The sequence below is a fragment of the Vitis vinifera genome, chromosome 18 (genome assembly GCF_030704535.1).
Source record: "Vitis vinifera cultivar Pinot Noir 40024 chromosome 18, ASM3070453v1".
NCBI classification, from domain to species: Eukaryota; Viridiplantae; Streptophyta; class Magnoliopsida; order Vitales; family Vitaceae; genus Vitis; species Vitis vinifera.
In genome coordinates, this window is record NC_081822.1 from 6611827 (window position 1) to 6627802 (window position 15976).

The 15976-nt window shown below is 35.5% G+C and overlaps 1 protein-coding gene and 2 pseudogenes across 3 annotated transcripts; 1 reads left to right on the top strand and 2 right to left on the bottom strand.

Moving 5' to 3' along the window:
* Positions 1-355: 355 nt before the first annotated feature.
* Positions 356-3923, bottom strand: LOC100248926 (probable beta-1,4-xylosyltransferase IRX9H). Of its 3 annotated transcripts, none has more exons than XR_788234.3 (4): positions 2676-3820; positions 1566-1815; positions 1230-1491; positions 356-887 (listed from the first exon to the last, which is right to left on the bottom strand). XR_788234.3 is itself a non-coding variant. In XM_002283589.5 (4 exons), the coding sequence occupies exons 1-3, from the start codon at positions 3470-3472 to the stop codon at positions 1321-1323; spliced, it is 1218 nt and encodes a 405-aa protein (XP_002283625.1). In that variant the 5' UTR covers positions 3473-3923; the 3' UTR covers positions 356-887; positions 1278-1320. The 3 variants fall into 3 exon arrangements, 2 of the variants coding, with proteins under 2 accessions (XP_002283625.1, XP_059590860.1); XM_002283589.5 differs by having other exon boundaries at positions 1278-1491; positions 2676-3923; XM_059734877.1 differs by lacking the exon at positions 356-887 and having other exon boundaries at positions 934-1491.
* A 497-nt stretch (positions 3924-4420) lies between these two features.
* LOC132253073 (probable alkaline/neutral invertase F) lies at positions 4421-6489 on the top strand (annotated as a pseudogene).
* Positions 6490-9197: 2708 nt separating this feature from the next.
* Positions 9198-15722, bottom strand: LOC100259149 (soluble inorganic pyrophosphatase 6, chloroplastic-like; annotated as a pseudogene).
* Positions 15723-15976: the final 254 nt, after the last annotated feature.

Below are 15976 nucleotides of genomic sequence, written 5' to 3' on the forward strand. Positions count from 1 at the left end.
ATGCCCAAAGCAGCTGCATGGCTAGCTGTTTTGCTTGACTTGGCAAGCGGGGGTGTTATCACAATGATGGTGAAGACGGGGGTACCATGTGATTGATGTGCTACTTCGGAGTACACTGGTCCACGCCTTCCCATCAATTGAAGTGAAGCATACAAGTAGAAGACTATGATGCTTGGAAGCAAAGCAATTCTAAGAGCAACTGATATTAGAATCAAACATTCATTCCTGTTTCTTCGTAGTCATGTCCAAGTATTAGTCGATTTCCCACAACTCAACAGGTATATGGTATCAATGCTATTGTTTTGCCATGACGTTCTTTGGTAGCACAGAATTAGTGTATTATTGCTTCAACTGATGGCTGTAAAATGGTACCATTTCCAGAGAGAACAAAAATAGAAGGATCCGCATATAAAATTGTCAAATGCCCCTCGCCAAACCTTTCTTGGCAATTTTAGCATGAAATAAACAATGTAAAGACTGTTAAATCCCCTCCAAATATGAAAGTCCAAGTTGCAAAGTACAATCCCCAAACCAGAAGTGCTACTTAAAAGTCGATTTCGAAATCTGAATCACTATATTTCCCAGGTCCTGGCTTCATCCCATTCTGCCATTTTGGGGGAGTGGGGTTTGGGTTGAATTGTTTCAGAAAATTTTGAGACAACCAACACCCCCGATAGAACAAGCACCAACTCTACAACGAGAAACAAATCTTCTTCCTGTGAAAGAATATCATGCAGGAAAACTAATACAATAAAAAATCATGAATCTTCTATTTGTTTGCTCCTATCAGGTATTTGCCAGCACAGCTGCCGCTGATGATGATGGCAAATTGTTGTTGTGATCCGCCTGAGAATGAGGTACCAACCAACATAAAATGATAGCAGCAACTGCCATGAAAAAAATTCAGGGGTATAAGGACACTTGAGAATATACTGTTAGTCACATAAAACTGTAGATCCATTGAGAATATGGGAATTTCCTTAAAAAGAATACCATGATTTTGTTTTCAATGGTGTAATTAAAAGAATAAACTGAGCAAAAAACAAAGCATCTTGAAAATATCACCACCCAGATAATCAAAGAGCTATTGGTGTCTTTTTCTCTTATCATCATTTTCTGAGCGGGCAAGAAGCTTTTAATTTTTATTTTTACTTTAATCTTTATATTGTTATTTTTTCTAAATTTTCTTTGACAGGTCAATCTCCCCAACCATCAAGCTTAAAACTTACAAATATGCACGAGTTGAAAGTGTATCAACGCTTTCTCATAATTCTGACCTGTTTCAAGCTCCAAGTTTCAAGATTACAGGTTGAAGTTCCATCATTTAATGGGGAGAACGACATCTAGGTTCTTCTGAAGTAGCCAGCCTCTGGGGTAAACAAGATTTCGAGCTTCCAAATGAAGATGCCAGTTCATTATCCTTGAACAACCAGCAGGTGTCCCTTCCATTTGACTTTCATCTTCCACCAGTTGCTCTATAAATGTGGTTTCCTGTGAAAAGACAATGTCAATGTACCCTGGATTTATGTAAGCATAACCAAAATTTGCGACGAAATGATGTATACTTGGAAACCCTCCTTCACTGTGTCCAACTGTTGAATTGGAGCTGAAGTGGGACGTCGCCATTTCTTTGGATCCCACAAGATGGTGCTGTTGAATGCAAATCCTGACATATCAACATGAAATCTCCGAAGTCTCTTACTTTTCTCATTTGTGTGCCATCCAATTACTTGGCTTCCATTGCAGACAGGACCTTCTAATATTGCCTTGTTTTTGCTTTGTGCAAGCATGGCAACAGGCCATGTGCCAAATCGGCTATCAATCACAAGTAGATCAACATTATGGATTAGCAAGAAATAGGAGGAAAATCAAGAAAAAATGGTAAAATTCATGATGATAACACCAGGAATTTTAACCAAACTTAAGAAAAAACTAGATTCAAGCAGTTGGATTGAAAAGATTTGAGAACTGATTTAGTAAGTATCTTCTCGTATATCTTCATTTTATTTGAGATAAAACAACTTTAGACCAATTTTAAGATGATGGTATGGTAGGGATATGAAGGAGCTTCTCTTATGAAGATTCAGTCTTGTGATAAGCACAATAGAATACCGAAGTCTAAGCATCTGACACTAAGATTCTACCAAAAAACAAAAATCCAGATGGGAGAACCAATAAAATGTAAAACATAAAATCGAATGCATACAATATAAGTACTAAGACTAATGTATATTGGGTGCAATGCAGAAACCATAATGCAAAAGTGAAAACTTCAAAACTGAAAGGGAGAATACAATACTTAAAAATGCAGAAAGCCAAAATGTAGCTGGAGTTTTAGCCTTTTATGTGAGCCTCAAGATCACAAGTAATATCATATGAACAAAGAATCAGATCAAGTAAACCAAATCCAATACAAATAATGAAGAAAATGAAGGATTACCACATAGAAAACGGAATTCTAAGGGACCAAGGGTGATACGCATATTGATAAGACGAGCAGAAGAAGCCATACTTCAATAAATAAGGTACATAGATGAGGCAAAGGTTTGACAAAGCAAATTCCAACAAACAAAAAAACATCACATCCAACTAATATGTTATACTTGTGATGAAAATAAAAGCATATCATAGAAACTCTAATAAATCAAATCAACTCAAATTAAAGCTTAAAATACCTGATCTCTCTCAAACCCTTAAACAACTCAAGGGAATAGATATTATCATCATCTGCAAAATATACAATCCCATCAAGCTTATGGTGCTCAATGTGCTCGAGAGCTGCGTTCCTTTGGTGAACTCCCCTGTCCTTTACGTTGGTAGAATTCTTAGTGCACACAATATGCCTATACATAACCCCCGTCTTCCTCAATATCTCAGCAGTCTCCATGGAGGCCACATTCATCTCCACTACCATCCACAAAATTGGCGGAGGCACCAGCCTAAGCACCTGTCCCAATCTATTCAAGTAAAACGCCTGAAGCGCTCTGTTATAGGTCGGCGTCACCACTATTATCTGCTTTTTAGGTATAAAATTGAATCTCTCTTTCGTCTTCGATTGCCGCTCCACCCCTAAGTTCACAGTATCCAAGACAAAATCCTCGCGCTTAACAACACTCTCCGGATCCAATTTCACATTCACCGGTGACGGCTTGATCTCGAACGAGAAATCCTGACTTTTAATATCTTCTACTTCGCCGAATGGCGACATACCTAACAAGAAACCGAGCAAAAAGAACACCAAACACCTATAAGCCGATCGCCGCCAAACTTTGCGAGAGTACTTCTGAAGAAAAGCTCCGGCGACGAATCTCCGGATGCCGACACCGTATGAAGAGAAAAATGGCAACGGCGACGAGCATTTACCGTTGGACAGAAGCTTCTGTGAAGGAGATGACACCGAAAACGAAGTCCCACCGTTCTGATACGGACGGTCATGATAGGCAGGCGATTGAGTTCTTCTAATTGACGCCATCAACCTGATCACAGATCATAGAGAAACTCCGTATATTCCACTACATACTGTCATCAAATTTCTGAAACCATCAAATGGACGCCCAAGATTAATCAACGTAGAAGAAACTGAGACAAAACCCTTGGATAGAATCCAATTCTAGTGGATCCTAAACAAAATCCAGGCGATCTACTCTGAAGATCGAAAAGGCAGAAGAATTGACTCCGCAAAGTTACGAGAGATAAGAGGGGCGGCGGAGTTTGGGAGAGCAGGTTGTGGGTCTTGTGAGTTGTGAGTTAGGAGTTGTGACTAGAGTGCGCCGGTAGACACGGGACACGCGGTGGGCTGTTGTGGATAGTGTACAGATCTCGGATCTCCGTAGTTTTTCCCTTCTTTTTTTGTTTTTTTTTTTTTTCAAAAAATTTATTAGAATTCATATTATGATTTATTTCAAATTTAAAAAGTATATCTTGAAAGTTGAATGTCGAAACTATGATTTTTAATATATATTTAAAAATTAAATTCTAAGTTTTTATAAATAATAAAAAAATTGTATTTTTAAAATATGATTAAAAAAAATAAAATAACTATTTTAAATAATAATTTCACAAAATATCTATAATTTATATTTTATTTCACCAAGTTGTTGTATTCGCATGTGAATCCCCACGGTAGGCTTTTTCGCAACCTTTTAATGGGAATAAATGGAACTGTTTTAATTCAATAGAAAATATTTGGGAGAATTTGATTATGTGCATTACTTCTAAATTAGATTTTGACCTTGCCAGTTGCCACCAAGTCAAGCCAGACAACTAGACTTGCTATTGGGTGCATCTGCATGATGCTGGATTCCTGGCTGGCCTGGATCGTACGACCTGTCAACAAATAACACCTATCATTACTCTTCCAGTTGGCAGTGGGAACGACCAGGCGTAGCCATTTTGACAGAGGCGAAGGAACCCGAAGCAAATGGATGATGAAATGTCCATCCACGTCGACAATCCACTGCCGGATTTTAACGTTGATGTCACTTCTCTTCGCCGCCGATGCAGAGTACTTTCGGAATTATGTCAGGGACAATTGTGTTTTTGGATTCACCTAGACTCAAAAATTAAACTGTGGTCCGTATAAGCCGAGGTATAAAATTCGAGAGATCAATATATCCTTTAAAGCATTTTCTATTGATGTTAAATATTTTTTTAATAATTATTCTGAAAATGTATTATTTTTAAAAAATTAATTTTTTTTAAATATTTTAAAAATATATTATTTAAAAAAATAAATATTACATATTTTTTATATATGTAATTTTAAATATATATATTTTTCAAGATGTTTGATTTTTAAATAATAATAATAATAATTTATTTTTATTTTTTTGAAAAATAGTGTATTTTTTTCCAAATATTTGAATTACATTAAATTTTATTAAGATTTATAAAAGGAATAAAATTTAAATTAATGTTTTATCTACTTTTCATAATAAGCAAATGTTATTTCTGGAAAAATAAAAAATTTATATTCTTATTTTTAATTTTCACATTTTCTCTGAGTTTTATGCTTAAATGATAAACTTATATGTACCAAACATTAATTTGTGGGTCCAACGGGTGCAAAACACAATTATCCCATTTTGGCATTCCAACCATCTTCCGAGCCTTAGTTAACTAATTTAAAAACTTAAAATTAATTATAATTTAATTTAAGTTATTAAATAGATTAAATATATTTGATATAATAATTTAATAATATAATTTGAAGTTAAAAATAATTTTAAGTAATAAATAAAAATAATTTATTTATTTTTAAATTCATATTTTATTTTATCTTTTTTTTATTCTTATTTGTAATAATCACCTACACAATCTTTTTACTATTCCGTAACCTTCATTGTTATTGGGACATTTTTACTTAATTATAATTTATCAAGATAAATATATAAATTTTAAGTTAATATTGTTAAATAATTTTAATATTTAAAATAAAAATTAAGTAATAAATTTTAAATTAATAATTTAAATATAATTAAACTTAAAATCAACTTAAATTATTAAATAATAAGTATAAAATTTTAGTCATCTATTTTGTCTTCTTTTTTTTTTCCATTGATTAGAGTCATGCTTTGTCGTAAGTTTGTAACAGCTGAAAACTAAATCTTACATATTTTGTAATTGCATGAATTCATCTCTCAGGGTATTTCTGGGTATCCAACAGAAATGCTAGCTCTTGTCTTTATGGCATTGAGATGTGGTCTGGCTTTGCTCAAACATGACTAAAAGGAGAGGAATTTATAGGGAAGTGAAGCACTTGCATGCCTTGAATTGTGACATGCAAACTTACTTCTGGCTTGACTTCCGGCAACTAAATGGCATATACCAGTATAAAACAGATTCTAACACCACAGTAAATAAGCTTTAATTTTATTCCTGATTCAATCCCAGAATGGGTATTTGATTTTATACAGATGTCAGTCCTGCAAGGATGGTTTGCTTTAGGCACCTGCGTTCCTATTTTATCTTCTCTTGCAACTCTCAAGCAATCAATGGCTGTTATGGATCACATTGAATCATGCTGGGAGGTGCTGTCGGGAGAAATACCTTTAACAATAAGCTACCCTGCAAAAGATGAGATGCAATGGCAAATTGAAACGGGATATGATCCCAAGAAGACAAGTTGGAGTTACCATCATGGTGGGATCTTGGCCTGCAGGCTTGTCCTTTTTCTTTTCCTCATCATTCTTTCTAATTTATTGACTTCATTTTCTGTCAGGCAAAGCAAATTCTCAATGTTGTGTTCAATATTGGATCATAATTTGGTGAATCCAAAAAACTTAGCTGATATTTAACATGATTGTTAATCTGGTATGCCAGCAATGTTTTTACAATTCCGATCATCTGTTCTAGTTGAACTTCATCTCTGAAAACCCCACCAGAGATATCTATGATTTAATGCTTTGAGTGCAGACATACAAGTGAATTTTAGCCCTTTTTAATTAGTAAAACTGGCTTGGTTGATGGGGTTTACCCATGAACTGTGTTTGTTAAATTCTATTATTAGCTCACACTTCTTAAGCATTGTGGTCAGGGCCTTTCCTTTTTCCCCACTCCACATCAACATCCTTGATGAGAGTGTAGATGAGCAGGGACCCTTTTTCATCTGTTCTTTTTGCTCCGCACCAACATCCAATTGACGAGAGACAGGATAGAAGAGCAGGTGCCCTTTTTCTTCCCACTCAGCACCAACATCCAGTTGATTCAGGAATGCCAATATCTTGGATGTGGTAATTTTTCATCCATCATCCGCATGATTTTGATATCACTGCCGTGAATCTATCTACCACTTAGGTGTTAGATTCTCACTCAATATGGCCCACTTTTAAGATTAATTCTCAGCAGTAATGACTCTTGGGGGCACTGGATCCGGGTCACAATCATGTGCACATTGATAATATTTTAATGGACCTTAAATTAGCTAGTGGATTTTGTGACTCACGTTTTTTAGTTTAGTGGAGTTAGATTGTGTGGTTTCAAAGAATCTGGCTGATGTAATGTTCCAATAATCAAAGAGCCATGGGCCTATGGCTCTTCTGTAGCAAGTTTATTGCACACGGCTGAATTGATCCACTCATGGAGTCATGATGGATAAGTTTCTCACTCCCTCCGACCATGGCATTCCAGCATAATTATATGCTCAGCAAATTATACATCATCATATTCCTTTTCGTCTTTCATCTCCTCTTTTCAAGATCGAAGTAAAAGAATAAAACATTGTGCGAGTTCTTTTGTGGTTGTTAATTGCTGCCTATATCCGTGTGTATCAGGAGAAGACAAGCAATTGATCTTGCAGAGGGCTGTTGGGTGGAGTAATACGACAGGAAGGTTAGGAGATATATTGGTTGATGATGCTGAAGGATCCTTCAAACCCATTTATCAGTCCAATGGAAGGGATGATCTGATGAAACCTCTTGGTAACAGATCATTCTCTTGGATTTGCAGTTGAAGCTCTCTGACAAGAAAAAAAGGGAAGATGTGAAATTGAGAGACTGAAACTTAAAACACTGTCACAGATTCTTTTAGCAGTTCAGGTTTGAACTTCCGGTTTTGTATAAATTAGCTGAATAGCATCTGCTATACTGTATCTCCCTTCACATAGGGAGACCCAATTGGATTTTATTAAGCAGTGGAATAAGATCCATGTTCCAGTGTGATATGCCATGTTAGATACAAGAAAAATGTTTTTAACAACTTTGTATGTATGAACTCCTCTTGATTATATGAACATGTCAGCATTTCAATTTTTGGTTTGGCTTAATTAACTGGTGAATCATTTTTTAAAGATGCCATGCCAACTTGGCATGCCTTTTTCGGCTTTGCTCCTCTAGAGGTTATCCACAAGAAGCACTAAAATCTACCATGAGAGGATATGAGCACTCACTCAACCCATATCATTAGTCCAACTCAATGATCACCCCTTTAGATGGTCTACAGTAAACAACTGTATTAGCTTGGGGATTCATTAAAATCTATAAAATAATGGAAACAAAATATGATAATATTATTGAAGCTAGTAACTAGAGTCGTTTTCAAATTAAAGCCGTTGTGGTTTTTAATCTTTACCGGGGCCTACTTTAACCCCTAGGAGAGTTGAAATCGCACAAACTATTTATTAAGTTATATAGAAAATAACAGAGATACTCTTTTGATTCGTGTGAAAGTTTGCACCATGAAGCAAATCAGCAAAGCAAGCTAAGTATTTTTCTTTCCCCTGGAAAGGAGTCAAACCAGAGGTACCCAACACATCACACATGAGGTATTGGGATGTGGAGCAGTCCACGCCTAACCAAACTGCAGAAACAAACCCAGCAAAACTACTGCCCAGCTGTAGCCTGTGGGAATTGTAAAACCCAGAGTCCCACAGACTTCCCTCCCACGGTTTTCTTCAATAGTCCATAAATGATCTATGGATCATCCTCTCTCCGTCATTCCATATGTGCTCTCTGAGTTTTCTTTCACCTGCTCACTAAGAAAATCTTCTCTTATCTGATCAATAGAACCTAAAGATGGCGCCAACAGCAGCAATGATCATACTACCACGCCACTCTAAATCAGTAAATCCTGCTTCTCAAGCCTTCGCCAAGACAGTTTTCCATGCTAATATTGTATCTGGGAACTGTATCTCCAGCACCTGCTTGCTACAAGGATCAGAAGCTGCCCTCAAACAACTTCAGCTACATGGTTCCCCAACTTCAGAACCCTTGGCAGGGAGATTTCACAGAGCCCTTGAACTGAGCTGCTGGTCTTCCTAATTATCATTATCAATTCTGCTGTTCTTGTACATGTTGGTTTTTTTTTTTTTTTTTCACTTTCTTAGGACCGGTTGAGATTCGAGGGCAATAAATCCCAGCTTGCTTTTCTTGTAACGTCCTAAATAAATGCATATTTTTCTTGTCAATTGCTCACTAGCCACCAAAATAGAAATGGATGATAAAACATTGGGGGTATGGTACAGGCATTTCATACATTAAGAATTTTATCAAAGCTAGAGGCAGTGTGGGGAATTCAAAGGACCAACTTCATAATCTTCCAAAGGTTGGATTTAAGTCAAACCCGTTAACAGATAAAGATAAAACTGAGAAAGGGTTGATCACCTCAAAGAATTACTTTCAGAAGAAAGCAATACTGTCAAGGGGGCATCTGGACCTAGCCCCAAACTCTGTAACAGTACTAGCACACAAACACATGATATGCAAATCAAAACCCAGCCATAAGGATTAATCCGAGACCTAGAGATGCACTGTTCTTCAATAGAGTCCTATCAGTACAATATGTTTTATATAGTTTCTAGAATAGGAGAATTTTAATTTTATAGAGATAACCACAAATTAATACAAATTTATGGTACTTCTTTCCCGCAGGTTAAAAAATAACTCATTTCCGCATTGAATATTGAGCAGCAACAACCTTGGTTCAACTGTGTAAATTACACCAGCGAAAGATCTCCAGCTGGAGTACTTCTTTTAAAGCATAATCCTGTTTGTGACAACATAAAGTTTAACATTTAAAATCAGATGTAAAAGATAATGATGCTGGAAAGAAATCATTACATTTTATATTATACATGGAGCAAACAGAATAATGGTGATTCAAGCTATTAATCTACATGCTGACAAATTGGATGGTGTAGATAAGCACAGTTGTGCCAATCCATTTATTCATGCAACTGTAGATAAAAGGTGATTAGTAGGATGGCAACATGTGACATTTACAATCTGCCCATGGTATGGAAATTTGTTTTTGATTTCTGTATGAGACCTTCTTTTGGTGGTTTTCTTTAAAGCAGCACTCAATCTAAAAAAAATCCATTTGCTTATTTCATGTTCATTTAAAACGGTATCATTTGGATTTCAACAATTGATTTTATTTTAATCATTTCTTCAGGAATCATGAAATAATCCACTCTGCCTTTTCATTTGAACACAGAACCTGAATAAGCCAGCACGGTTCATGGCAGTATGGCAAAAACATTTGTCTACAGAATCAAGCATCAGCAGGGCGGGGGAAGCAAATGAAACAAAACCAGTTGCAATAGCAAGCCGCTTTCAGGGTCTAAAAGAATGAACGGTGAAGCTCGTGCATGCCACTCAAACAGGGATCGATTAAAAATAATAATTAGATATAAATAACCATGAAGAGCAAGTCAGAGCTACCTTATTTGCTGCCTTGTTCCCAAGGCCAAACTTGTTAGGAGGTTTTCCATCAGGGATCTTGTAATCTCTAAACCAGTCCCTGATTGCAGTGAGAGTTCCCTGGAAAAATTGCCAGCTACTTCCAAATGTTAAATCACAGGCTGCAGATATGCATGGCCCTCATCAAGGCAACCTTTTATCACTAATTTTTTTTCTGAGGACACAAAAAAAGCCCTCCTATTTTTAGTGATAATGTGAGAAGCCAATGTAATATAGTTGATGAATTTGTTGAATAAAGTGTGACCATATAATAAAATGATAGAAAACAAACGACTAGGTTATATTTTGATGCTAGCCAACAACAAATTGACCCATCAGAATATGCAGTGCCAATGCAAGGTCAACCTTAAAAGGCATACCTTTTCTTTCATGTTTGGAATCATTTTACAATCTGTATCAAGGAAAGCTGAATTCAACTGGACCTCATTGTACCCTTTCATTCATTTTTGAGTTGTTTTGTCGTTCTCTTATTTGGATTGAACAAAAGACAACTATTTTTTTTTTCTCTTTGACAGGTAACCTTTCTTTTAATCATTATTGGGACTTGAACCTAGAACCTCCCACATCCCCACCTCAACCCCTTGCTACTTCAACCCATCTCAAGGGCATTTTTCTTTTAATTTTTATTTAATCTGAGCAGAAAAAGAATGAATAAAAACCCACATGTAAAATTAATTTTAGCAACACAACTGATTCAATGAGCATACAAATCAATTTAAAATTATGCCCTGAATGTAGGTTGAGCATTTACCAAATTTAACTCCTGTCAGTTGTGCATAAACAACTTTCAGCTGGCAGGCTTTTACTTCACAGGAACTTCATTGAGATAAGAGTTCTTCACAAGAAAAGAGAATTTTCATACTTATTGTCAAGCCAATCAGATTTCTACACATGCACATAGCAACATACTAAGACCCCATAATCTTATATAGCAGTATTTCTTCAGAGGATTTGGAATTTCTGGGTTCCAACTAAAATCAGAAGTTTATGTCCTAATAGTTGATCCCCGGAGGAGCTTCAAAACACAATTGACTCACTTCCCCTAGTCAAGTCTGCTGACCTTTATGTACCAGAAAATGGTGGTTTAACTTGTTGGAATATAGAAATTTCGAAAGGTGAATGAAGCTGAAATTCCTAAAGTGTGAGATTTGAGAGTATTTGATCCATCTTCCTAGCAATGTAAACTGGTTTGGATTGGGATTTGAATTGATTGGAGGTAGCTAACTTGGTATTAAAGGAAGAAGTTTGAAGAAACGTCAAAGAAGAACTAAAAAGCAAAACTTGGCAATGTAAGATGTTCATGCAAAATTTGGCATGACCATGTGAATTGGGCCAGAGGAGAAAATATGCAGTAGATTAAGGAATGAGTTGACATACTCATGTGAAAGTTCGCATGTAGTTGTGAATTGGTCCAGAGAAGCATTCCAACTTGTTGCTGCCCACCAACTTGAAATCTTGCACCACCATGTGAAACTGCTGGTGCTCGTGTGAAATGGCTAGATCTCGTGCAAAAATGTTATTTTTGGGGTCAAATTCAAGATTCTTGAATTTGGAAGATTCTAGAAGACTAATAAAATGTTGCCAAGTATCCACTTGACCTTGGCCTATAGGAATTTGACACTCTCATTAAGAACTTTTTGCACTTTTGGATTTAAAGCTATTTCAAAGATTTTTTTCTCCATCTCTCTTACTAGAAAATTTCATTTTCTTTCATTTTCTCTCATTTTCTCACTAGCCAAACATGACTTGTGAGATCAAATCTCCAAGTATGAGTAGCTAAATCTCATTTTTCTTGTAGGAAAGAGGATCTACAGGCGATATCTATGATGATTTAAAGAAATGGAGTTTAATTTGCAAAGATATTTTGATCCAATTGATTAATTAATTGAAATTTGAGAATATTTCTCTTCAAATTTTTTGATAGGTTGAAATTTCAAATTAATTGAAATTTGTTTTCTCTTCAAATTGTCTTAATTAACTATTACAATGCAAACTAAGTAAATTCATTAAATTCTTACAGCTAGATTTAATGAAATTGAATAGTTGCATTGTATGAATCATTGGAAGATGATTTAAGATAAATGAAATACATATGAATCGAATTGCACTTTTGGATTAATTGATTAAATCACCTAATTTGAGAAAAAAAAAAATTGGATCTAGATTTAAAGCTAAATCAAATATCAGTTTAGGTGAGATTTTTAAGGCTTCATCCTAACTAGATGAATAATAAATCTTGTTAATCTTTTCACCATAGAAATCGATTCCTAGTGATTCTAGAACCCGAGAAATAATTTTTCATTAATAGATTTTTTCTCTATAATCCTTCAATTACAATCAGATTTTCTCAATTTCCATCTCAAACTTTTCCACCATTTCATTTTCTTTTATCACCATTTCAATTTTATCCCTCTTGATTGCCAAACATCTTCACCATCCTAGTGAATGACACCTAAAGTTGCTATACTACTATAGCTGTTGCTAAAAACCCCTTTTGATTGGGCAAAAGTTATCTCAACATAGTTAAATTAAGTTATAAATTTTGTTTTGATAAGATAAATGACAAAAATCCATCAATCATCCATCCTCTAAATATCAACAAAGTATCCAGCCTTGTTAAACCTGATTCCATGGGAGGAAGAACTTTGTTGGTAGGATTCATTCCCAGAAACTGTAGCCTCAGGTACTGGTCTGATGGTCTCAAAAGGTGGTGGTACTCCTAGTTAAACTTTGGAATTAAAGTGATAGAATGAAGCTCTAAATCCCACTTCCCATATAAGAGCTAATATGCACGGGGTATATACCCCGGCTACTTACATCTAATAGCACAGACTTCATCTAAATAATATAAGCTTAGAAGTTCAAGTCAGCAAGCTAGTAAAATAGGAGGGGCAGTAAGAAACTCAAATTATAACTAGACATATTTGTATGTGTTTAGTAAATAATCATATAAAACAGTCAAGGCAACTTGATTGGTGACAAACTTCCCATTGCTTTCTCTTAACAGATTGAGAAGTGAAAAAAAAATAAAAAATAAAAACATCTGCCTTAAAAATTTCTCTATGTGGGTTAAGGTATACATAGGCGGAGGCAGCCTTTGGTGGACTTCATAGATTGGTTGGGTCTTTGTTGAGGAAGGGAGTATTTTTACATCTCCCCTTTTTTTGCTTCTTTCTTTGGTGCACTTTGTATATGATCCATGTACTTTTATGCATGTTTTGCATTCATTAATACACTCTCTTGCTTATCAAAAAAATAATAACAACAACAGCAGCAAGGGAAAAAAAAACTAAACAGAAGAATAAGGACATTAAGTCGCAACAAAAGTGCATCTGTCCTAAAACTTCTATTCATGAGCTTAAATAAGCTGTCCTTATTGTCTTTGGAATGGATGGTATAAGAATAGTAATTAATGCGGAAAAACTGCGTTATGTTCCATACAGTTAAACATCGATGCCATGCAAGAACTTCTGAAGCCATGATCTTTACCAACTTTTTATGCTAACAACATTTTCCAGCAGAATATAGCATATAGAATATGCAGAGAAATCAGCAGATGCATCACAAGATAAGAAAACTACCGGGAAGTGTTTTTCAACATCATCAACGTCATTGAGGAGTGAGGCTCTTGGGTCATCCAGTGAAATTGCAACAATTTTCCATTCTAGCTCACCCTCATCAATCATAGCTAAAGCTGCTAGTGGCTTGACCTTGAGGATGCCGCCAGTCTTTCCCCGTCTTTCACCAATCTCCACAACATCGACTAAATTTAAAGAGATGAAAGAAAGAACAATTATATTGACTGGGTCAAAGTTCAAAGGAATAAACCAAAGGAATCACTGAAAGACCTGGATCATTATCTCCAAATGCCCCTCCAACCTCAGAGTTTGCAAATGATGGGTCTTCCCAAGTTTGAGCAAGCAGACCATAATTCCAATTTATGTCATATCTGGACATTCAATAGAGATGATTTGGGATTTTGTTCACTAATTTAATTATTTTTATGAATAAAATGGAAGATGAACATATTAGATGAAACTAGATGTGTGTTTTACAATAACACCATGGGGCAAAAGTGGTGTGTGGAGGCCCTTGTTTTTTATTTGATAACATATGGATGGAAGAAAAGACAATGCTAATCTATATCATTAGGATACATTCAATACAGTTTAGTTGATTTCATTGATTGAGTGGGATCTTGTTGAGGGTGGGGTTCTTTTTACACCTCCATTCTTGGCAGCTGATTTGTTCCAGCTGGGGAGCGGGAGGGTGTTTCTTCTTTGTATACTTTGAGCTGCTGTTTTGGCAGCTTTTTCAATACAGTTTCTCTTTTACTTATCAAAAAAAAAAAAAAATCATTAGGATACATTCGTCTGGATGAATTTTACCCAGAAGATCTGCATATAAGATCCAGTGACCAGTGCGTACAAGAAGTTCATATATGAACATAAACCATTAATGTTCATAGCTCAATTCTTCCTTAAACCCAAACTTAGGTTTCTTTGCCAAGATATATGGTAATAAGTAATTATGTGCAGTGGCAAATGTGTCGAAAAAACCCCATGACACAAAAATTTAGAAGAGAGCAAAGCTTATGGATAGTAAGCTTACGGATAGAAACGAAGTTTTCCTCCTTGTGTCCTGCTTTATAGGAGTGTGTGGCTCATCAGTAGCGACCTCCATTTTCGCACTTGATTCTTTGGGTATCTCAACAATAAAATGGAAGGTTTCATAACCTAGGCTCAATGGGACATCATGCCAAGGGGAAACCTGCAAAAAGTGAGAGAACGAACACTTGTTTCTACCAATAATTTAAGCCCTGGCCCTCTTCTACTTTAAAATGATATAGGTGTTTTAGCGATCAGATTGTAGGGAGTTCTTTTAGGAACTCGATAAAATAGATGTTCCAAAAGGATCTTACAGTTACTAATTAAGTTGCTGATGATTAATGAATTACAAACACAAATGGGTTAACTTGTATAATTTTGATATGCCCATTGGAGTTCAAGTCATCAACAACCAAATCATCAACAGAACTTGTTATATTCGCATATGATTTTAACTTGGAGAAACACCCACGAACAAAATCATTCAAAGAAATCCAGAATTTGAAATAATTCAGCATACAAATTGTCTGGCTCCCATACACTAAAACTAAAATGTTAGCGGATGAGAATATAGCAATCGATGAAAACATTTCTCCCATATTGGTCAACGAAAAAAAACCCTGGAATCGACGGTTCCAGGCTCGCCTTCCACTTGGATCTGATACTCTGGCTCGTACTGAGCTCTGCAAGCGAAAAGCCTCCTGGGCGCTGCATTGAGATTGCGATTCAGACGAATAGCTTTGTGTGTGATGGAGAATGGTTTGAGGAGAAACGACGAAGTTCGCGTGTTGGCATGGTAGAGAGCTCCTGCTACCCCATCACTCTCGCAGCAGCAGCCATTCTGAAAGATTTGAGTAGACCCACCAGTTGCTATCCCACAATCCAATAAGAGAACTTTGATGGTTTGTCTTTTATACATAACAGTAAAAGTTGGAACACTCCATGGTTAAAAAATTGACCAATTTAATAACAAAAATTAATGAGCCGGGCCTAAAAATACTTTATCGTATAAATATAATAAAAATAATTTGTTAAATTTAAACATATTTTTTATTTTCTTACATTTTTTTATATTCTACATTTCTTCTTTATTTTATTTTATTTTTTACATTTTCCCTTCAATTTTCTAGAAACCAAACATACCTTAAAAAAATAAAAATAAATAAAAATAAA